General features: G+C 37.3%; 1 protein-coding gene across 19 annotated transcripts in view; it reads left to right on the forward strand.

The window, feature by feature from the left end:
- WNK1 (WNK lysine deficient protein kinase 1) overlaps positions 1-24,500 on the forward strand; it is a 156,188-nt gene that overhangs the window by 117,338 nt on the left and 14,350 nt on the right. For 6 of the 19 annotated variants that reach the window (XM_053662455.1, XM_053662466.1, XM_053662470.1 and 3 more), the window contains 15 exons: positions 5,296-5,445; positions 6,669-7,121; positions 7,871-8,149; positions 8,285-8,338; positions 8,831-8,928; positions 9,036-9,198; positions 13,157-13,273; positions 13,598-13,771; positions 13,968-14,025; positions 14,166-14,288; positions 14,770-16,187; positions 17,331-17,414; positions 19,501-19,584; positions 20,329-20,389; positions 23,460-23,518. In XM_053662455.1, coding sequence (XP_053518430.1) covers positions 5,296-5,445; positions 6,669-7,121; positions 7,871-8,149; positions 8,285-8,338; positions 8,831-8,928; positions 9,036-9,198; positions 13,157-13,273; positions 13,598-13,771; positions 13,968-14,025; positions 14,166-14,288; positions 14,770-16,187; positions 17,331-17,414; positions 19,501-19,584; positions 20,329-20,389; positions 23,460-23,518 — 3,375 coding nt within the window. The remainder of the gene's footprint in view (positions 1-5,295; positions 5,446-6,668; positions 7,122-7,870; positions 8,150-8,284; positions 8,339-8,830; positions 8,929-9,035; positions 9,199-13,156; positions 13,274-13,597; positions 13,772-13,967; positions 14,026-14,165; positions 14,289-14,769; positions 16,188-17,330; positions 17,415-19,500; positions 19,585-20,328; positions 20,390-23,459; positions 23,519-24,500) is intronic. The other 13 variants (XM_053662482.1, XM_053662490.1, XM_053662540.1 and 10 more) reach the window with 8 other exon arrangements.

Genomic DNA, 24,500 nt, shown 5'->3' on the forward strand with positions numbered 1-24,500 from the left:
CAAGTTTGGTTATACATACATTTAACCTTGTGATCAACATCTCTATCTTATAGAATTTAAGGGCTGGGAATTATATGCTTTGTCTTGTTCCTGTTCTTTCTTCCAGGCATGTATTCAAATATATATATGTTTATAGTTAAGTTGAGTAGTCACATTTTTTAAATCTTTATCCCAGGATATGTTTTTATTAATTATTTTTAAAGAGAATGGAAGGGGGAGAGAAAGAAACATCGGTTGATTGCCTCCAGCACACAACCTGACTGAGGATTGAACCCACTACGTAGGTATGTGCCCTGACCAGTGATGGAACCCGCAACCTTTAGGTTCATGGGACAGTGCTCCAACCAACTGAGCCACCTAGCCAGGGCAAGTAGTCGTATTTTTGTCAACCTTAAAATCTAGTTTAATTTAATCAGTAACTCCCAGTAAGACTACAAACTAAGTCCTGGCTAGGTAGCTTAGTCGGTTAGAGCATTGTTCTTATAAGTCAGGGTTGAGGGTTTGATCCCTAGTCAAGGCACATACAAGAATCAACCAGTAAATGCACAAATAAGTGGAACGACAAATTGGTGTTTCCCCCCACCCCCCACCCCTTTCTCTGTTTAAAAATCAGTACATAAAAATATAAAAATCAAATTAAAAGTTATATAAAGCTGGTTGAGGACAGAGCACTGATATGGATACCATTCTCTTAATTTGTGTCTTTGGACACAGAGCAAACACCAATAAACTGAGCAAATCAAAGTATGTATTCTGTTTTTCTGTTCCAGGGTAATTTGTTATACAGAGTCCAGCATAAGTAAGGCTTGCTTGAGTGGGGTTGGTGGGTATGTGAGTGTCTTGTACTAGATGGACAGCAATTTGAACATTTCAAGTAAAATGTATGGTGTGCTTGAGTGTGATATTAATATGTTACAGAATTAAGTGCTTATGATTTTGTAATAAAAAGGGGGCATTGTTTTTGCCAGACCCTGTATATCTTATTATATTTCAGCACATATACATACATACTTAGTGCCAAATAAAAAAGACAATAAAACAATGTCATTGAGTTCAGTGATGAGAAAAGTATATAGGAATATTGGAGGATAATTTCATAAATGTCAGGTTAAAAGAATTAGGTAGTTGACTCTTCTGGGGAAAAAAATATGACTAAATGGCTATCTAACAGTACAAACAAAATTAATTTTTTTATTTTTTAGATAACTTTTTATTTTGTGACCTATTTTATTTACTTTTATTTTTTTAAGATTTTATTCATTTTTAGAGAGAGGGGAAGAGGAGAGAAACATCAAAGAAGAGAAGGAGAGAAACATCAATGTATGGTTACCTCTCACGTGTCCCCCACTGGGGACCTGCCTGCAACCTAGGCATGTCTCCTGACTGTGAATTGAACCTGCGATCCTTTGGTTCCCAGTCCACACTCTATCCACTGACCTACACCAGCCAGGGCTGTGACCTATTTTAAATAGAGCATGATATTTAAATAGAGTCACAAAATTGAGCCAAGTATATGTGGTTACCACATATACTTTTTCTAGGGTCATATAGCCTTATAAGTGGATAGAACTAAAAATTACAAGGCAGAATTCAAGATTTCTAGAATAGTGTTCTTTCCTCTCTATTAAACTTCTTTAGGGACTTAAGATTCTGCCAGTACCCGAGAAGCTACATTTATTTATTTTAGCTATGAGGCTTCCATAGATAAAAAAGAAAGATTGTAAACCTCATGTACTATATGGATAGAGCCTATTTTTAGATGTAATTTTTGTTTTACAATGGCCAGGTCCCAACCCCTTAGGAAACTATGTCTAGTTTTATTAGAGTGAATCAAGAAATGTTCTTTGGCTGAAATTTACTTTGTTTCATAGGTTTTTGAAATACAATGAATTGTGGGATTGCTTTTTCATGTTTTTTATTTATTGAGTTCCTTCTAGTGTTATGCTATATCTCAGTATGGTACCAAAAAGAATTTCTTCTTCCTGCTAGAAAACTTTGTTTCCACAGAAAGCTCATGAGCTACACTACTTAATCATTTCGTCTATAGGTCGTGCGGGGTCTTTAGGTATTTCTTATTTTCTGCTCAATTGAGGTTCATTAATATTTTTTTAACCTAGCGCCCATGTCCAACAGATAGTACACAGTTGGGATAGGCTGGTTTGAACTGGTTTCATGAGCAAAGCTGATGCCAAGGTACTGTGCTAAACAGTACCTTGTTGGCTGATGTACTGATTATCAGCCAGTGTGATTGTATACCAAAAATAATCACCATATACTTCTCCCCTACCCAAAGGAGCCACTTCTCCCCAAATGTTCTAAGGTACAATTGTAATGCATGGCTCTCAGTTATTTTAAGCAAAGAGTGAGGGTTTATATGTATAAAACTGTTCATCTTTGTTCTCTCTCTCTCTCTCACACACACACACACACGCAACATGCATGTTAATTAAGCAGTTTTTTTCCTAATTGAGTTCATTCTCTGAAGAGCCAAAGGCTTGGCCCTGAGTCCCAAGATGGACCAAATATGTCAACTCCTATCAAACAAGTAAGGATAATGGCCAACATTATACGCAATGTACAAAACACTAACCTGTATTTTTATTTAATCCTTATTGAACCCCATAAGTGTAGGTACTGTCATTGTACAGATGGGAAAGCTGAGATGAAATCTGAAGAAACTGAGTGATTTACCCAAGCTTATACAGTTTATAAGAGATAGACATAGAATTTAATCCAAGTAATCTAACTCCACAACTCACCATTTAACTGCTACCCAATTATGGCAGGAAAGGAAAGACATTACCTCACTTTCTAGCAGGAAGGGGGATATCAGAAATGCTTTGTGAAAAAGATACCATTTGAATTAGACTCTGATTATGAATTAGTCTCAGGTATAAAAATAGACATTATTCTCACCCAAAAGAAAAGGGAATGAGCCGATTTTGTCCAAATCTTGATGTAAGCATCATTCCACATTCATGGAGTTTGGTGTTGGGGGCAGACAGAGAGAGAGAAAGAGAGAGAGAGAGAGAATCATATGCCCAAATAAATGTAAATTGGGGTTTCTTCTCAAATTTATCCTTTTCTAAGGAAGGATTTCCTTCTTAGTAAAGAAGGGAATCGCCATACATTAAAGCTTTGATCATGCTTTCATATCACAGGTCTCTCGGTGTCCTTTATTTTGAACAATAACCAAAAACTATTAATAAAACCAGTGAGAATAAATGTAAGGAAGGACCTTAAAAATAATGTATGTGGTTGGAAATGTTTACAGACAACATCTGACAGAATTGATTTTGAAATAAAAGTCAGGAAACTAAACATAGATTTGGTTCTTAGGAGAATGGCTATTCCAGGTCAAACCTTCATTATTCGAGGTTTATATGTCATTGTAAACAACTTATTTACTTTAAGGAATTAATACAAAGATAACATGCATATAAATCTATATGACTAATACCAAAAAAATCAACTCTCCCTGCAAATTTTACTGCAAGACACAGGGAAAGTGTTATGTTAGGCTCCAGAACACTAGTATATTGCTTCACTGGAGATAAAGACACTGATATATTACGTGTGAAGAGTTTTAATGATGGAGAGGAAAGTGTTATTTCTAAATTACTATATTTATGTAATATGCAATCTTATATATGTAAATTAATGCCTTAGATAATTTTAGGTATTTTCATGTAAATTCCTTAAAGCTTAATTATAGTCAAGTTGACCAAAAAGGTTTTCCAGTTTTTTGTTGTTCTTTTCAGTGGAAAACTGGGGAAATTTTTTTACATTCAGAGTTTTGTTGTAGTTGTTACACAATACTATATATTCTGTTGCTGAAAATAAATTTTAAATAATTCAGCAGTCATTTGTTCCCCCTTTTTTTTAAGTTAAAATAAGAATATAATTGTCCTGGCTGGTGTGGCTAAGTGGATTGAGTTCTCGACTTCGAAATGAAAGATCTCTGGTTTGATTCCCTGTCAGGGCACATGTCTGGGTTGCTGGCCAGGTTCCCAGTTGGGGGCGTGAGAGAGGCAACTGATTGATGTATCTCTCGCACATCAGTGTTTCTCTCCCTCTTTTTCTCCCTTCCTTTCCATCTCTCTAAAAGTAAATAAACAATCTTTTCTAAGAAATAAGACTACATTATCAGAAATAATTAAGAATAAAATGAACATGACCGCTAGTGATTTTATTTTGCTAAAAAAATAACCAAAATATTCATCATTAGGACATTGATACCATTGATAAGTGAAATGAAAATGTGTTAGAGAACAGTATTTATATAATGGGCATGTTTTTGTTTTAACAAACAAAATACCTAAAATGAGCATGTATATAATTAACCATTTATATATACAAAATAATTTTGTATAGGTGTTGCACCAAACTACTAATACTGGTTGCCACTGAAAAATGAGGTTGGGGTATTTTTACCTTCACTTTATAATCTGATGTATTGGTTAAAATATTTATTACAAACAGGTATTTTTGTTAATTATAGGTATTAGAAAGTCTTGAGAGCCAGGTCTAAAGGTCAGATTTTTGTTATGCAAAAGGGAGTCATTAATTTATTACAAATTTTAGGATTTGGGTACAATTATTTATCAGCATTAAGTTTAGGTGTGTTACACTTGAGTTTGATTCCCAAGTGTCATTCTCTTTCTCCTGCTTTGATTTAAATGACAGTGTCCTTATTTTCAAAGAAGGGCATGTCATTTTGGCATTAAAATGAAGGATCTCTAAGGTATTGCAGCTCGTAAATGATAAAACAAAAATTCCAAATACAATGGTTTTCTCATTTATTTTGGAGCTATAATCAGAGCTATTTTTCAAACAGATTAATTATATCGTTTGTAAAATAAATTAATGGAAAAAGATTGAAGAAGGCCATTGGATTAATTTTAATAGAGAATCAAAGTGAGAGTTGATACCAAGAAACAGGAAAAATGAGTGGGAGGATGGAGGACCTATTTGGGTGTGATATCTGAAGAACTTTATAAATGACCTGCTCTTGGGTCAGGAGGGAATGTTGGGTGAAGGACCAGTGATGGCTTGCATTTTAAACATTGGTTCTTGGTAGTACCATCATAAGTAAAGAACACCAGAGGAAAAGAGAAATATAAAGGGGAATTGATAAGCTTGAGTTTGTGTATGTCTTGATTACTAAAATTACTACTATTTACAGACACTGTAGGACTTAGGCAAACATACTTTGTCAAAAACGGGCTCTTAAAAAAAAACAAATGGGCTCTTAATGACTTGAAATAAAATTAAACAATTACATTTTCTTCTCAGCATCAGGGAATACAGCAGACAGCCCCTCCTCAGCAGACAGTGCAGTATTCCCTTCCACAGACATCAGCCTCTAGCGAGGCTACCACTGTACAGCCAGTAAGTCAACCTCAAGCCCCACAGGTCTTGCCTCAAGTATCAGCTGGAAAACAGGTAAATACTTAATTTCTTAAAAAGTATGTTAAAAGGGAACTCCACATAATCTGTCACTTCTTATGGATAGGCTTCTACCTTCTTTAATGGTGAAATATTGAAGTTGGTTATTTTTTTCTGCAAAAAATGAAGTGAAAAATCGCTTCTTTTGTGCATATGCATTGCTTAATATAAATGGATACATACTGAGAGCAGTGGCAATCTAAAAAAGTATGCAATCTGAAAACCTTAGTTTTAGGTTTATTAGTCTAAAATCAGTTTAAGAAGAACTAGAACTGATGGATCAGTAACTGTGCTTTGGTAACTGAACCTATGGCATTACTGAAAATTGTATCGGCTATATCTAGTATCCAGATCTGTAGCTATGCTATTTATTCATGCAGATTTATGCATTGTTTTGTCCCTCGTTGCCTCTGCTGACAGTAAGTCATAAAAACTCCTTATATGGAATGGGTTTTTTTCTAAGATGTCTTCCAAATACTTGAAAAATGCCCTATTAGATAAAGCTGTGCTCTTCTGAGTGCCCTTTTTTCAGCTTTAACACTGGGGCTTGCTTGTGCTTCTGTTTTGGCACAGTGCTTCTATTTTGGCAGTGTGTTGTTTCTGTCATACTGTTATTGCCCTGAGATACTACCAAATGTAAAATGCACCATTATATTATGTATCACTGAGTATTGACACACCATTAATTGTAAGATGTATATCAGGTTCACAAATGTTAAAATGACAAGGTGGTGGAGAGGGATGATTGCATCCTAGAATCAGTGAAATATGGTAATTATACCTACTTTTATAGGCCTGTGTTATAGGCAATATGGATAAAATCTAATTCCATTGGGAAGAAAGAAATTTATTTGAGTTTTGGTTAACTATTATAATAGTAGTCATAGATTTAGTGACAGCAGACATGCCAATGAATTATGATCTGGGAAATATATTTCAACAAAAAATATTTTAAAATCTCTCCTGTGAAAGGGTCCACTTTTTGTCGTTGAACAGTGAAGCATTAGCAAACATTTCTACAAAGATTTGGAACAGTCTTTTAGCCTGTTTGTATCCTGCTATCCTTTCTCTATTTTTATGTGGCATATTAACTTACACTAATGTATGCAGGGTTTCATTTTTAAATTTTTCATTCTTTTTGGCTAATACATAAATCTTGCTTTGGTTGCCTTGCTTTTTTTTTTTTAAAAAATCTGTTTTGTTGTTCTTTACCTTCTCAGCTTCCAGTTTCCCAGCCAACTATCCAAGGTGAACCTCAGATCCCAGTTGCAGCACAACCCTCAGTGGTTCCAGTTCATTCTGGTGCTCATTTTCTCCCTATGGGACAGCCACTCCCTACTTCCTTACTGCCTCAGTACCCTGTCTCTCAAATTCCTGTATCAGCTCCTCATGTGTCTGCGGCTCAGACAGGCTTCTCAGCCCTTCCCATCACAATTGCAGCTGGTATTAATCAGCCTTTGCTCACTTTGACTTCATCGGCTACAACAGCTGCAATCCCCGGGGGATCAACTGTGGCTTCTAGTCAGCTTCCAACCCTTCTGCAGCCTGTGACTCAGCTGCCAAGTCAGGTTCACCCACAGCTCCTGCAGCCAGCAGTTCAGTCCATGGGAATACCAGCTAACCTTGGACAAGTTGCCGAGGTTCCACTTCCCTCTGGAGATGTTCTGTACCAGGTATTGTGTTGGCTAGCAAAAAAGAGGGCACCAGAGGGTTTGGTTCTAGTAGTAGACCATCAAGGACTTGAAAATCTAGTAATTGAATATCAGAATAACTAGCAATAACAATAGTTGCTGATCTCACCTAGAGAAGTTAAAATAGTAAAATTCTGAGAAAAGATAGGATGATGATGTATAATGATTCATTTCCATTTTTCCATGACACCTCTTGGGAGATAAATATTTCTCTTAAAACTCAGTGTTAGTTAACTGAATGCTAAATATGGCTACTAAAAGAGTGTATCAGGCTACTTTTCTAATAAAAAGAATAAATGGAGTAGCCAACATGGCATCAATAAAAAGCTTCAGGGTTTCAATTTAGAAGACTACTAAGTCATGATATGACTGGAATGACTAACACCATGAAGAGTTTTTGCATCCTCCTGCTTAAGATTGACTAGAAAGCAGATATTTTTCTAAAAGGATTTAGGTCTATTCCTACTATTTAAATAATCTCTACGAGGAAAAACCTAGCAATTTAAAATACAGTTGTAGAGTTCTGTCCCCTAAATTGTAATCAGTCTACCATTTCATTTCAAGAATCAAATTTAAGTCTTCTTTAAATTGTTAGAAAAAGATTGGGCTTACTACTATTCTTCTTTGCTGTGTGCATTCTTTTTTTTTTTTTTTTTTTTTGGCATGTCTTGCTGTTTTGCTAATTTGATGACCCAACCTGCACTAACTCACCTTCCTCATTTCTATCACAGGGCTTTCCATCTCGACTGCCACCACAATACCCAGGAGATTCAAATATTGCTCCTTCTTCCAGCGTGGCTTCTGTTTGCATCCCTTCTACAGTCTTATCCCCTCCCATGCCCACAGAAACATTAGCTACACCAGGTTACTTTCCTACAGTGGTGCAGCCTTATATGGAATCAAATCTTTTAGTTCCTGTGGGCAATGTAGGAGGACAGGTTCAAGTGTCCCAACCAGCAGTGAGTTTAGCACAAGCCCCCACTACATCCTCCCAGCAAGCAGCTCTGGAGGTAAATGGAATTTCTGCACGTTCATATCCAAAACATATATATATAATGGGATAAAAATTACAAAGGAGAAAGATTCTCTGGTTTAGAACTTTGAAGACAATTTGAAACTAACTTCTGAATGACTTTTTCTTACAGCAGAATGAAATGCCAATGTGGGGGCCTTGTTGCCACTGGCTGTTCTGTTGGGAAGTGAGTGTGCCTTGGAGAAGATTAATCCTATTAGCACTTCACTTCTCTAGCTAGTACTTTAGCCATTATTCTTCTCCTTTCACAAATTCTTGCCATTGGCAGTCATAAGAATATCTTATCCTGCTGTGCTCCCAGTAATCTTTTTGCCCGACTAGGAGAAAGATCTGAATCATCTTTGCACTTTGCTCTGCCTGCCCTTTTGTACACTTCTGGTAAGATGCTGGCTGCATGGCAAATTGTAGTTTCTCACTACATAGTAACTTTGTTGGCTGATATCACACCATGTAGTCTATATCAGAGGCTAGCTTAGAAACTTCCTTTGGAATTTTAAGACCATGGTCTCTAGATGCTGAGTATTAAGAAGTACTAGTAAATTTAGTGCTTCTAGGACTTGGAGGGATGGGGAATAAGAAAAAAAACAAGTAGCTTTTTGGAATGGTGAATAATAAAGTCTATTGCTACCAAGATTTGAATTATTCTTTTTATTCACAGAGTACTCAGGGAGTCTCTCAGATTGCTCCTCCTGAGCCAGTTCCAGTAGCACAGTCACAACCTACCCAGCCTGCCACCGTGGTCTCTTCTATAGACAGGTATGTAAAAGTAAAGTTCTCTATCCTTGACTGCTAGGTAGGATGGCATGAAACCTCAAAATATTGAACCTTAAATCTCATACTATAAACTGAACTTTTTTTTGAAGCGCACATTCAGATGTTGCTTCTGGTATGAGCGACGGCAATGAGAATGTCCCATCATCCAGTGGAAGGCATGAAGGGAGAACTACAAAACGGCATTATCGAAAATCTGTAAGAAGTCGCTCTCGTCATGAAAAGACTTCACGCCCAAAATTGAGAATTTTAAATGTAAGTATTGCTAATTTATGGGTTTCATATAGTTAATATTATTTAAATATTTTTTTAGAAATGTTTTATTGATTATGCTGGTACAGTTGTTCCAGTTTTTCCCCTTTGCTCCCCTTTACCCAGTAACCCCCATCCCTCCAACAATAGCCCTGCCCCTTAGTTCGTGTTCATGGGTCGTGCATGTAAGTTCTTAGGCTTCCCCATTTCCTATACTGTTCTTAACATCACTCTGTCTGTTTTGTACCTACCAATTACACTTCTTTTTTTTATAATGTATTTCATTGATTATGCCATTACCATTGTCCCCTTCCCCCCTTCATTCTCCTCCACCCTGCACACCCCCTTCTGCCCACATCCCCCCCTTTAGTTCATGTGTGTCATAAGTTCTTTAGCTTCTACATTTCCCACACTACTATTGCCCTCCCCCTATTTTCTCCCCACCGTCTATGCTACTTGTTCTCTGTACCTTCTCCCCCTCTCTCCTCCTCCAGCTCTCCTGTTGCTAACCCTCCTTGTGATCTCCATTTCTATGGTTCTGCTCCTCATCTAGCTGTCCACTTAGTTTGCTTTTGTTTTAGGTGTGGTTGTTAATAACTGTGAGTTTGCTGTCCTTTCACTGTTCATGTTTTTTATCTTCTTTTTCTTAGATAAGTCCCTTTAACATTCCGTATAATAAGGGCTTGGTGATGATGAAATTCATGAACTTGACCTTACGGGAATTCCTTTGTAGGTGACTGTCCCCTTATCTCTTGCTGCTTCTAGAATTCTCTTCTTCATTTTAATCTTGGCTAATGTAATTATGATGTGCCTTGGTGTATTCCTCCTTGGGTCCACCTTCTTTGGGAGGGACTCTCTGAGCTTCCTGTATTTCCTGGAAGTCTATTTCTTTTGCCAGATTGGGGAAGTTCCCCTTTATTATTTGTTCACATAACTTTTCCACTTGTTGCTCTTCCTCTTTCCCTTCTGGTACCCCTATAATTCAGATGTTGGAATGTTTAAAGATGTCCTGGAGGTTCCTAAGCCTTCCCTCATTTTTTTGAATTCTTATTTCTTTATTCTTTTCTGTTTGATTGTTTCTTTCTTCCTTCTGGTCCACTCCATTGATTTGAGTCCTAGTTTTCTTTCCATCACTATTAGTTCCCTGTGCATCTTCCTTCATTTCACTTAGTGTAGCCTTCATTTTTTCATCTAATTTGTGACCAAAATCAACCAGTTCTGTGAGCATCCTGATCACCATTGTTTTAAAGTGCAGCTGATAGTTTGGCTGTCTCTTGGTCGCTTAAAAGTATTGGCTCTGAGGCTTTGATTTGTTCTTCCGTTCGAGCCATGATTTTTTGGTATGGTCAGGCCTGTTACCAGAGCCTTAGTGGGCAGAGCCTTCGGAGTTCACCAGGGCGGGGCAACCCAGTTGCTGGGTAGTGACGCTGTGGGGGGGGCGGGGTCAGAGAGGGAACAGTGACGCTTTCTCTGCTCTCTCTCAGATTTCAGTCCTCTCTGCTGCTTCCCACAAGCAAATTGGGCCCTGTTGATGCTGGTTCCTGTGTGGGTGGGCTTGTGTACATTCTAGGACCCCGTGGGTATCTCCAACGAATTATCCTGTGAAGCTAGGAGTCTCTCCCGCACCTTTTCAATGGGTGCTTTTAGGCTTTATTTCCTGGCGCTCGACCCCTGGGTCACGAAGTCTGTCTTGCTGCCTGTTTTTGCCTAGTTTGTCTGCATGCACATGTGTGACCTCGGTCATCCCCATGCCACCTGTGCTTTCGGGTCTGGCAGCTACCAACTTTTCCTGCCAGCACCCCTCCCTACTGGCTTCCGACTCTGCCCCTGTTACTGGTCTGGTTGAATGGTCGTTGGACTTCCATACAGTCCAGATTTCTATCTGTTCTGGATGTGTTTTTGTTTCTTAATCTTTGTGTCCTTAATTTTGGTTGTGTGAGGAGGCACATTGTTTCCACCTATGCCTCCATCTTGGCCAGAAGTTCCCAATTACACTACTTAATCCCTGCACCTTTTCCTTCATTCTTCCCTTTTCCCTTCCCAGCTGATAACCCTCCAAATGATCTCAATATCTGTGATTCTATTTGTGGCATGGTTTATTTGCTTAGTTTTTTTGTTTTAATTAATTAATTTATTTTTTGACTATAATACTATTATGGTTGTCCCTTTTTTTTCTCCCCTTTATACCCCTCCACCCTGCATCCCCACTCCCTTCACCATTTCCCCCACCTTAGTTCATGTCCATGGATCATACATACAAGTTCTTTGGCTTTTCCATTTTCTATACTATTCTTAATCACCCCGTCTATTTTGTATCTACCATTTATGCTTCTTACTCTCTGTATCTTTTCCCTCATTCTTTCCCCAACCCCTTCATGTGATCTCCATTTCTGTGATTCTGTTCCTGTTCTAGTTGTTTGCTTAGTTTGTGTGTCTTTATTTTTGTTTTTTAGATTCAGTTGTTGATAGTTGGGAGTTTGTTGTCATATTACTGTTCAAGGTTTTGATCTTTTTCTTAAATAAGCCCTTTAACATTTCATGTAGTACTGACTTGGTGATGATGAACTCCTTTAGCTTTACCTAGTCTGGGAAGCATTCTGTCTGTCCTATTCTAAAGGATATCTTTGCTGGGTAGTGTAATCTAGGTTCTAGGTCCTTGCTTTTCATGACTTTGAATATTTCTTGCCAGTCCCTCTTTGCCTGCAAGGTTTCTTTTCAGAATTCAGCCGATAGAAACTTCTTATGGGAGTTTCTTGGTAGGTAACCCTTTACTTTTCTCTTGCTACTTTTAAGATTCTCTCTCTAACCTTTGCCGTTTTAATTATGATGTGTCTCGGTGTGCTCCTCTTTGGGTCCATCTTGTTTGGGACTCTGTGCTTCCTGGGTTTGTATGTCTATTTCCTTTGCCAAATTAGGGAATTTTTCTTTCATTTTTTTTCAAATAAATTTTCAATTTCTTGCTCTTCTTCTTGTCTTTCTGGCATCCCTATGATTTGGATGTTGGTACTTTTGGAGATGTCCCAGAGGCTTCTTATACTATCCTCACTTCTTTGAATTCTTGTTTCTTCTTGCTGTCCTGGTTGAATGCTTATTTCTTCCTTTTGCTCCAAATCATTGATTTGAATGCTGGCCTCTTCCCTTCACTGTTCGTTCCCTGTAGATTTTTTCTTTATTTCACTTAGTGTAGCCTTCCTTTCTTCCTTTTTTTTTTTTAAACCATACTCAGTGAATTCTTTGAGCATCCTGATCACCAGTATTTTGAACTCTGTATCTGACAGATTGCTTATCTCTGTTTTGTTTAGTTCTTTTTTTGGGGTTTGTTCTGTTCTCTCATTTGGGCCATATTTCTTTGTCCCCTCAATTGGCAGCCTCCCTGTGTTTGTTTCTATGTATTGGGTAGAGCTGCTTTTGTTCCCTGTCTTTGTACCATGGCTTGTCATCGATGAATATGGCTTCTTTAAATCCTTAGTTTTCTGGCTTCCATGCACTTCAATTTTTTGACAGTTTTGGTGGTTATTTGTTTTGAGGTTTAGTTGTAATTCTTTCTGTGGTTGCTTGAGGAGGTGAAGCATGTCTGCCTAGGCTTCCGTCTTGACTGGAAGTCTTATTTATATATTTCTAATGCTCTAGTGTATTGATGAGACTTTAGGCTATTCTGATCACTCAGATTATACTGTTAAATTCTATATTTCTGTGAACCTTTTAGAGGAAGAACAGTTTTAGTTTGTAAAACAAAAATTTTACATCTCTTCAGTAGAAGATGGGTATGTGTCTCAAAGGCTGATATTTTCTTAAGGTTTTCTTGCTCCCAGTTTTAGAAGCAGAGTATACCAGTGTCAGGAATAGTGGTAACATCAGGCTTAAGTTCAAGTGATAACCTGCCTTACTTTCTCAAATTCAGTAATCGAGGTGAATATTATCTTTTGAGGTAATAAAGTACCACTTCTTTTTTCTGTTTTAGGTTTCAAATAAAGGAGACCGGGTAGTAGAATGTCAGTTGGAAACTCACAATCGGAAAATGGTTACATTCAAATTTGATTTAGATGGTGATAACCCTGAGGAAATAGCAACAATTATGGTATGTCTGTGTTTGGAGTTCCAATTTTGCCTTAGTATTTGATCTAAATATCCAGTGCCCTAGGCAAATATGCATTATTTTGTAATCTATTTTGACAGTTACACATTTTATTCAATGTGAATATAACTAGTACACTAAAACTGTGATTTAGGATATTTTGTCTAGGACATGTCTCACTAGGTATTAAAGAACTAACTTTCATATTAAGTAAATAAAAATATAGCTGGCATGCAGATAGGGCAGAAGTCATGAAATTGGTAATCGAATGACTTAAAGCTTGAGAAACATTATATTAATCAGACTGACATCACATTTCTTTTATAGGTGAACAATGACTTTATCCTAGCAATAGAGAGAGAGTCTTTTGTGGATCAAGTGCGGGAAATTATTGAAAAAGCTGATGAAATGCTCAGTGAGGATGTCAATGTGGAACCAGAGGGTGACCAGGGATTGGAGAGTCTGCAGGGAAAGGATGACTATGGCTTTTCAGGTTCTCAAGTAGGTTCACCATTTCCATAGTGAAGGTTTGTTTATTTAAAATATTACCGTAGTGCTAAATTTGTCATGCAAAATGTCCAGTGATACTGTTACACCTGAGATAATTAAACATATATGTTCTCTTTGCATGTGGCACTTTGCTTTGCCTAATTAAGTTTGCATTTGAGAATGAATTGAATTATTTTGTTTGTTGTAGAAATTGGAAGGAGAATTCAAACAACCAATTCCTGCATCTTCCATGCCACAACAAATAGGTGAATTTCTTTTCTTCCCATGTTTGCTCTTAACTTTGACCAAAGAAGTTATGTGCTAATAATGAAAATCTGGAAGATTCTTGTCAATGGCAGTACGTAAAAGAATAGTGCAACTAAGTGGTTTATTTCTCTTAAACCAGGCATTTCTACCAGTTCTTTAACTCAAGTTGTTCATTCTGCTGGAAGACGGTTTATAGTAAGTCCTGTGCCAGAAAGTCGATTACGAGAGTCAAAAGTTTTCACCAGTGAAATATCTGATACGGGTAAGGAATTGCTTCTACTGCATACTTTATAAATTCTGCAGCATGTCTGCTGTATTGGAAGCTTGGTCATCTAGCAGTAGTTCAAATGATGGCATAGACAATAAAGAAGAGTAGAAAAATTGGGATTCTAACCAACAGAGAAACATATGAAGGAAGAAGGAAGTAGGTGATGATGAGAAAAGATTAAAGAAAGAGAGCACCATAGCTAGATATAGCCCCCATGATAGACACTGTGTGGATATAGTAGTGTTTGAATCTCCATTTAGTACTATTGTACGTGCTTTGAGGTTACTTCATGTACACGCTATCTTATATTTTGATCAAACTACTGCTGTTTTAGAGCTTGTCATTTCCTTGGGAGAAGTTTTAAACCTTATTGGTATGTCACATTGGTGGTAATCCAAAATAGATTATTAGGACAATCTTTTGAATTCATCCTTTTAAAATGGACTGATTCTGAAATCTTTATTTTCCTTTGCAGTTGCCACCTCTATGCCTCATGCTGCTGGAATGAACTTGTCTCACTCTGCTTCATCCCTTAGTCTACAGCAGGCCTTTTCTGAACTTAAAAATGCTCAGATGACAGAAGGACCCAATACAGCACCTCCCAACTTTAGTCATACAGGACCAACATTTCCAGTAGTGCCTCTGTCCATGGGTAGCATAGCTGGAGTCCCAACCATAGCAGGAACCACACCTTCAGCATCAGTTCCTGTAACTAGTTGTCCTCTTAATGACATTTCTACATCAGTAGTTCAATCTGAGATTACAGTGCCCACTGAAAAAAGGATTGCCATCTGCACAGGTGTAACTTCAAGTGGTCTCCCTATACCACCTGCATCTGAATCACCAGTACTTTCCAGCGTGGTTTCAAGCATCACAATACCTACTGTTGTCTCAACATCAGCAACATTCCAATCAGTTCAGGCTCCCACATCTGGGAGCACTGTTTCTAGTATAGGCACTTTCCCCTCCATACCATTTTCAACAACTTCAGCCTCTGCAGTCTACAGTGCTGCTGCCCCGGAGACTAAGCCTTCACCTATATTATCTCAGCAGTCAGCAGGCAGTACTACAGGGGCAGCCACATTAACCTCAATTTCTGCCACCACTCCATTCCCAAGCATAGCTTCACAGCCATATCTTCAGCTTAGCAGCAGCACCTCTGCTCCTACTCTAGCTGAAACAGTGGTGGTTAGTGCACACTCACTTGATAAAACATCTCATAGCAGTACAACTGGATTGGCTTTATCCCTTTCTGCATCATCTTCTTCTTCCCCTGGAGCACTAGTATCCAGTTCTACTTCTCAATCCAGTGGGGTGCATCCTTTGGTCACCCCCTCAGCTATAGCTCTTACTCCTGTCCTTTCCCAAGCAGCAGGACCTACTTCTACACCTTTATTACCCCCAGTACCTAGTGTCCCACCCTTAGTACAGCCTGTTGCCAATGTGCCTGCTGTACAGCAGACATTAATTCATAGTCAGCCTCAGCCAGCTTTGCTTCCCAACCAGCCTCATACCCACTGTCCTGAAATAGATGCTGATACACAACAATCCAAAGCTGGCATTGATGACATAAAGACTCTAGAAGAAAAGCTGCGGTCTCTCTTTAGTGAACACAGCTCATCTGGAACTCAACATGCCTCTGTCTCATTGGACACATCACTAGTAGTAGAGACCAATATCACAGCAGGCATCCCAACCACTGCTGTTGCACCCAGCAAACTCATGACTTCAACTACAAGTACTTGCTTACCACCAACTAGTTTGCCATTGGGAACAACTGGTTTGCCCGTTATACCAGTGGTCATACCTGGGCAAGTTTCTACGCCAGTCAGCACTACAGCAGGAGCGAAACCTGGAACTGTTCCATCAAAGCCACCTTTAACTAAGGCTCCAGTAAGATTTTATTTTGAAATAATTTGATAAATATGATTACTTTTTCATTCTAATTACATTTTTTCAACTCAGCCTTGCAAATTATAAATGAATTTATAAAAATGGCTGATAGTAGGCACTTGCTATTTATTAAATAAATTGATAAGAGGTGATTGTAGGATATGTACATTGAACATGAGATTTTTCCTTTTGAAATACGGCAGGATTTTGGGGTTAGTATACTGCATGATTTTCTAAGAATTTATAATAATCAGGCCAAGCATTACAAATACAATAAGATTACAAATATTTGCTCCTAAATGGTCCAAACTGAAGGAATCTGTATCCCAGAAGAGAGCTTAATGCTTCTGGCAATTGTATATAGTAACAGTATCAGTGAGAATGAAGAAAATTTTCTGCTTTGCTTAGATTCTACAGATGTACAATATGGGGTCTATAAAAAAATTGGAAGTTGTTGATGAATTTGATACATAGGATGAGAGAGGAATCTGATCCTAGGAATGAAATAACTAGAATGTGTTTTCTAATTCTGTCATAGTGGATTTCTCTCATTTTGCCATCTTTCAGTCTCTGATCTTCTCCAGTAACAAGTCTGCACTTTTTTTTCTGCTGTGGTTATGCATTGCCATTGATGGGATTCTTTTCACAGTAGGGTAATATAGAGGCTTCACTCAGGCAAATAGCAACAACAAAAAAAACAGATTGCTTGATAATACTGGATTTCTTACGCTTTTGTTATCAGAAATAACCCTCACCTTGGTTATTTCTGAATTGTTTTGTTTTCTCAGAAAAGTCTTGTTTTTGGAAAAGCCTGATTGAACCAAGTCATTGGTTCACAAATGTCTGAACTGTGCCTCTCATGTCCACACAGCCTTTGTTCCCTCCATTTTCCCTGGAAAATAACCTCTTACTAAATTTTACCATTTATTTTATTGGTATGTCATAGTAACCCCCATAGTAGCATCATGATTATAAGGTCATTTATTTAACATAGATACCAGAGCATAACCCAGGTGACAAGTATGCCTTGACTAGATACATTTATTCTTATGCTTCTGCATTTGAATTAGTAGATTCGTTCTCCAGTATTCAGTCTTTACTCTTACAGTCTCATAGACTTGAATTTCCCTTTGTTGTCTATAGGTGCTGCCATTGGGTACTGAACTTCCAGCTGGTATTCCATCCACTGAGCAGCAGCCACCTTTTCCAGGACCATCATTCACTCAGGTGCTCCAAAACTTGGCAGATTTCTTTTTGTAACCCTATTCTTTTCTTTCACAAGGCTTATTTAAATTCTCCACAGTGGGATCTTAGCTTCTAGCTTGTATTTGGTTTTGACTTTGTAACATCTTTTCTTTTAACAGTGAAGCTAACTAACCCAAGCCCTATTTAAAGTGAGAAGCTTTGCATTATTTTTGTTTATAGTGTTGCTTCAAGTAATCTAGAAAACATTTAATATTTTTTGTACCTTACAAAGGAAGAAAATAGCCAAGCTGACATTTTGCCAGACAAATGTAACTTCTTTCATTCATACTTTTGTAGAATGGTGAAATTGCATCCTAAGTATGAGCTAAGTCATTCCTAGATCATCATGGAAGTAAAGAATTACATGTAAACAAAAGTAACTTTGAAAGTTCCTTAGGCAAGGGTACCATACTAATTGATAATACCCTTTTTCTATGAGGTCAGTGCAACGAGTTTGACATTTCTTACAATGACCACCTAATTAAGTAATTGGCTTAGATATAGGTAGGTTATATAAGGATGATGTTCCATGAAAGATATGGGGTGGGGGACAAAAACTGGAACTTATTAAAAATTGTGTAATCTTACATGTTTCAACTTCAGTCACTTCAGTACTTAGTGCTTCTGCCATTTTTTGTTTCACCTCTTTCACATCAGCAAAATGTTTCCCTTTGAGGACTTTTCATCCAGGGAAACAAAAAATTGTCACTTGTGGTGAGATCGGATGCATAGGGAGGGTAGGGCACAGGAGCCATGCTTTCTTTGGTCAGAAACTCTCAGTGTGGTGTGAGCAGGTGCACTCATAAATCACCCATCGTCAAATGGGCAAATGCATTGAAGGGGTCTTCAAAAAATTTTCACTGAGGCCGAACACAGCCTCTCACAATAACACCAGTTAGTGCACTGACTGATACAAATGGGTTTCCCCCACTACAACACCCTCCTAGTGGGGGAAACCTATACTACAAGGGGCCTGCCCTCTAGAAGATAATTTCATTTTATTGGGGATTCCCCCTTGTATATATTTCTCTTTAAATACAAAAATCAGACAGCTCAGTTAACATGAGATTCATCGTAGAGGAGCTGAGATCAGTGACATGAATGTGAGATTCCTATCTCACACTCATTTCTGCCCATTGGATATAATAGTGGTCAGAACTGTCTGAAGTATTTAAATACTTTTTCCCTTTCTCACCCTACCACATGACCCCACACATATAGTTGAATTCCAATAGGAAATATTCATTACGCATCCATTGTAACCATAAAAAATTTCTGTGTTGGTCAAGCTAGTAAACATTAAAACTAAATTAGGAAATTTTAAACTAAAATAATTTAGTTTTAGAATCATAAATAAGAAAAACATAGTAAATTGCTAATTTGAGAAGTCTGAATTTATCTCTACTTCTTTAATCCCAAATATACAGTAAAACCTAATGTAATAAACGCTCCATAATAAAGTAATAACTCCAAAAGAGAACCCATTCTATCAGCAACTAAGGTTTGAAAAAATTGCATTGTGGAACTCTGTAAATCAGGAGTTTTAAATCTATTTTCTCATTAAAAACATATTCAAATTTCTTTTTTTTAATAAAGATTTTATTTATTTTTTTTAGGCAGAGGGCAAGGGAGGGAGAAAGGGAGAGAAACATCAGTGTGTGGTTGCCTCTCACACATCCCTCACTGGGAAACATGGCCTGCAACCCAGGCACGTGCCCTGACTGGGAATCAAACCAGTGACCCTTTGATTCGTAGGCCACTGAGCTACACCAGCCAGGGCTCAAATTTCTAAGAGGGCTTTAAGTGTGATGAGAAATGGCAATAGGACGTGGAAGGGTGAGGGTAAGTGGGTAGGTAGTGCTTGCATGTAGACAGGGAAAAGCATTAAGTAACGACTATAGAAGAATAGGTTGATAGAAGTTAAAATAGATGGATGTTTAGACTGTAGCAAAATATAAAAGTTATGGGTCAGTCAAAAGCATAAAACAGTATGTCCCGTATTACAGGGGTATTTATAGAGACTCTGAATATGCCAAAACCTATAATTACTGTGGTTGTTTTCAATCAGTCTCAGCAACCTCTGGAAGATCTTGATGCTCAGTTGAGAAGAGCACTTAGTCCAGAGACTACTGCGGTGACATCTGCGGTGGGTGTAAGTTTTGAAAATCTTGATGAAATCTTTCCTAACATATTATATTCCTAGACCATTAATGCCTTTAACACCTATTTCGTCTTTGGTTGTTCCGGCCACCAGAAATAAGACAGGTTAATGAAAAATTAACACTGATCCAGTTGTGTAACTGGAAAAGATTTGGAGGAAACTATACTTTAAAGTTCTTCCTTTTAGTTGTGTGACATAATAATGTTCTTACTACAACTAGTTTTTCCAGTCCTGGCTGGTATAGCTCAGTGGATTGAGCTCGGGCTGTGAACCAAAGGGTCATCAGTTCGATCCCCAATCAGGGCACATGCCTGGGTTGCAGGCCAGGTCCCCAGTGGGGGCCCTGTGAGAGGCAACCACACATTGATGTGTCTCACCCTCCCCTTCTCTCTCCCTTCTACTCTCTCTAAATGAATAAATAAAATCTTTTAAAAAAACCAAAATAGTTTTTCCATGATTATTGAAGATATACTCAAAAGTATATTAAAAGTATGATTAAAAAAAAGAAAGCAGTATAGAAGGGTTAAGACTCAATTTCTTCTTTAAAATCTTTCTTTACATGAGGCTTATTTTTAGGCTGTTAAAAATAAAGAAAACTTCCTCAGATATAAGTGTTTCTTCACACATACTATCTTTCTATCTGCCCTTATAAAGGCCAGAAGAAAGGTAGCAGGACAAAAGTTTCAGAGTGGCTGAAGCTAAAGATTTTGTGGTATCTATGTGTGTGTTTTGCAGCCTGTGTCCGTGGTGGCTCCAACAGCAGTTACAGAAGCAGGAGTACATCCTCCAAAGAACGGTGAGAAGCATCTTCTACTTCTTATATTACTGCTTCCAAACTTCCCTATAATTGATGTTAAAGGGTACTATTTCAAAGACACATTATTAAGAATCTAGGTATACTTGAGACTATTTTAAAGCACATTTTTATGTATGTCATGACCAAGGACCATTGATACTAATATCCAAGAGCATGCATGTAATATTAGCAAATTAATGAATCTTTTACTTTTTTTTTTAAGAGGGAATAATGCAAGGGGTAGTGGTAGTTTCTTAGCATAAAACCCCTTGTTATTAGCTAGGCTAGATTCTTGCTAAGAGACACAAGGAAAATCATGCATATATATATATATATAAGTTAATTTACTGGTGTTGGCTTTTGTGACACCGAATATATAGTGATAGAGATAAACTTGAATAGTATGGACAGTAGAAATACAAATGTATGATATCAATTAATCAGTTTAAACATTATTTTTATCTATTGTTGGAGTCTTTAATGTTGGCATGCCCATAAGATATAATCTCTTCAGGGGAAGGCATAGTTCTAACTTAATTTTTCAAAAATTATTTACATCAGCAACTTAAATATTTTATTGGGACTTTTATCATCATGTGCTTAGTCATAAGTTCACATCAATTACTGCTGTTCTAAAGTTTTATAGTGAGTCTCTACACTTAAATCATCAGTCCCACAGAACCTGGGAAATTTAAAAGTTCTATTTTTTTGTTGCCTTTTCCTTCAGAATCAAATTTAAAAGTGAAAATACTTAAATGTGAGCTATACTTAATGTACTGTGATTTTTGTGTAGCACATGCTTATTATTAATTTTCTTTTTATCGCATATCCATTCTCAGTACCACCTGACACAAATGTACTTCCTATCTAACTATTACAAAGATTACCTAAATGCTCTTCTTCCTGTCTTTCTTAAATGCTAAATTTCACTTAAAACTAAAAAATATTTTCAAGGGAATTGCCTTTCTTTTTAAAATCACTGCAACAAATTATAAAATCTAAAAATGGAGAAATTAAAAGGGAATGTAGAATATGAAAAAGCCTTTCAAATCACAGAGTAAGTGATGGGATATTTCATTAAATGGTTGCAACAACTGGACAGCCACCTGGAAGAAAAGGGTGGATTGCTAGCCTTAGACCAAAATAAATTCCAAATGGATCAAAGATGGAAAATGGTATCATAAAATGGGACTATGAAGACATAAAAGAATTTTTTTTTAAACTAGAGCAGGATCAACAAACTTTTTCTGAACAAGGTCAGAAAGTAAACATTTCAGGCTTTGCCAGCCATTCAGTCTCTTACACAACTACTCAAATCTATTATAGCCTAAGTGAGTGCATAAGTGAGTTTCTGTGTTCCAATAAAATTTATTTACAAAAACAAGCAGTGGGTTGAGTTTGGTCCATACATTGTAGCTTGCTGATCCCTCATATGGAGGAAAGGTGTTGTTATGTTTAATATCCAGCCTAGAGGCAGTAGCAGATTTCTGCATGGAAAAAACATGCCATTATGTCCAAAGATAAATGAAAAACTAGGAAATGTATGTGTTCATGTATTCATAACACAAAAGGGGGTTATTTGCTAATATAAAGAGTTCTATATATTCAGCATGGACCAAAAATTAAAAGATACAGAAAAAAGAAACTTAGGCACAAAAATACTTAACTTCCTTTACAATAACAGAAATGGAAAGTAAAACTACAAGGGACAGCATTTTTCATTTCTCATTGGTAAATTCAGAAGTTTAATAGCCACCGATGACTTGTTACAACCTCTGTGGAGATAAATTTAGTAATGTCTGTTAAAGTTTTAAGTGGAAATGATTCAGCATTTCCATTCTTAGGTGTTGACTCCACATATCTAAAAGAAAATATTTATTAGAGCATTTTTATAATTGTAAGTTTGAATAACTTAATGTTCAACAATAGAAGCATGGTTAAAAATTCATATCTAAATGTATCGTGCATATAGTACCATACTACACATCCATTAAAAAGAATGAGACATTGATGCAGAATGATCTCTAAGTTATATCATTTAATGAAAATATCACAATCAGTGTTCTCCTGGTTGTGTAAAATAAGGAAGATGCTAGTATTGATTCTGCATTTTCTCTGAAAAGAAACTCAAACAAGCAGTCGTCGCTAGAGAAGACATAGGTGCCTTCAAAGTAGCTCAGAGCTACTTACCAGTGGTTCTACCACTGTGGCTGCCTTGGTCTAGGGTTTTGCCTGAGTATTGCCTAACAGTTTGCCATAGCTGTTATGCCCCATTTTAAAAATGGGTCATAATAGCCTAGGTAAAAATCTCATTGTTCCCTTCTTTTATTTATGTCTTGGAGTGTGAATAACTGAATATATCTGTCTGTTAACTTTAGTTCTTATAGTATCTCTTAATATTGTAGTTAAGCTGGTTTGGTTACATAGTACATAACCCTTTTCAGTGGAGGGTACATTCCAAGACCCCCAGTGGATGTCTGAACCTCCGATAATGCAGAACCCTATATTTATACTATGTTTTTTTTCCAGTACATACGTACCTATGATAAAGTTTAAATTAGGCACAGCCAGAGACTAACAGCAATGACTGGTAAAAAATAGAACAACTCTATCAGTATACTGTAATAAAAGTTAATTGAATGTTCTCTCTCTCTCTCTCTCTCTCTCTCTCTCTGTCTCTCTACTTGGAATTACCATGGGTAACTGAAACCACTGAAAGTGAACCAGTAAATAAGGGGGACTTCTGTAGGTAACTTATTTCTTCAAACAATATCATATTAACATACACCTGTATAAGTAAAGGTAGAAGCTCAATGATAACTTTTCAGTCTTGGACAATTTTCCCCAACCAACACAGGCTTTTATACTAAAGGGCTCTTGTAGGATAGCAAGCAGTAACTTTCCCCTTGTTGAACAAAGCCTAAGAGGGAAGGAAGCCAAGGAAACTTTCCTTGCCTCTAATAACTTTCCTCATCTGATATGTAGTTTCCTTTTGCCAAATTCCTGGCCGAAGGGAAAAGAAGCTAACTGAAGATGCTAATTTATTTTCTACTCCATCTATTTGTTCCAGTGCTGCAAGTTACAGCAACTAGTTCAGGAACTGGTGTTTTTAAGACGGGACGATTTCAGGTAAGATAGTCACTTTTCCTTGCTTTGATTCTCTTTTTTGGGAGTATGTATATTTAATAAAATTATTACCTTTTGGTACATAATTTTTAACTTGATACATTTCTTTTGTATAGCACTTTATTCTTTTTGTTTTCCTCAGGATTACTTTTGGGGGTCTGTTTACTTCCATTCCTTTTTTCCTGTACATGTGTATATCTAAAATTGACCTTGCTTCACCTCCTAACCATTCTTCTTGTTAGTCAATAGGTTGCTTTTCCAACATAAGTAAAGTAACAACAGTAAACATCTTTGTATATAAAAATATTTTCCTCATTCAGGATAAACTTTAGGATTAATTTCTGAAGTAAAAATACTGGGTCAGCATCAAGTGATAACATCATTTTACTCTCCCAATGGGCCCAACAAGTGAACATTTTCTGGCTCTTAGTACATAATGCCAAACGAGCTTTGAAAGTGATTCTTATTACTGTTTTAACAACTGTTTTCTAGTTATTCTTGTTAACCTATGGTCATTGGCACTAATTCAACACCAACACCAACACCAGCAGGAATCCTCAGTCTGAGTTGCAGTTTCTAAAGAAAGAAACTATTCGGTGCAAAACAGTTCAGTTGTAATACAGCACAGAATGCCTGCATGGCAGCCCTGGGGCTAGGCCCCTCTCCGACTAGACAGCTCTTCTTGCCGGTCTACTCTGTGCTGTGCTGTCTGCTCTGGCCTCCTCTGTTCTGCTCCAGAAGGATACCTTTAGGGTTTCAGCTCAGTATTGGAAACACAGTCTTCAGTCTTCAGCGGAAAGGGGAAAGTACACTCCCAGAGCCGAAGGCTGACTTGTATAGACAGAAGTCCCTACCCCTGGTCCCTGATTGGTCCGTCCTTATACAAATGAGTACATAAAATCCTGGGAGTTTGATCCCAAAGGTACTGTCCTGATTGGTCAGGATAGAGCCACTCTTACTATTTGGTGAAGAAGTTGATGGGGCT

This window comes from Artibeus jamaicensis, unplaced genomic scaffold, assembly GCF_021234435.1.
Source record: "Artibeus jamaicensis isolate MK-2021 breed Jamaican fruit bat unplaced genomic scaffold, CSHL_Jam_final contig_1028, whole genome shotgun sequence".
Lineage (NCBI taxonomy): Eukaryota > Metazoa > Chordata > Mammalia > Chiroptera > Phyllostomidae > Artibeus > Artibeus jamaicensis.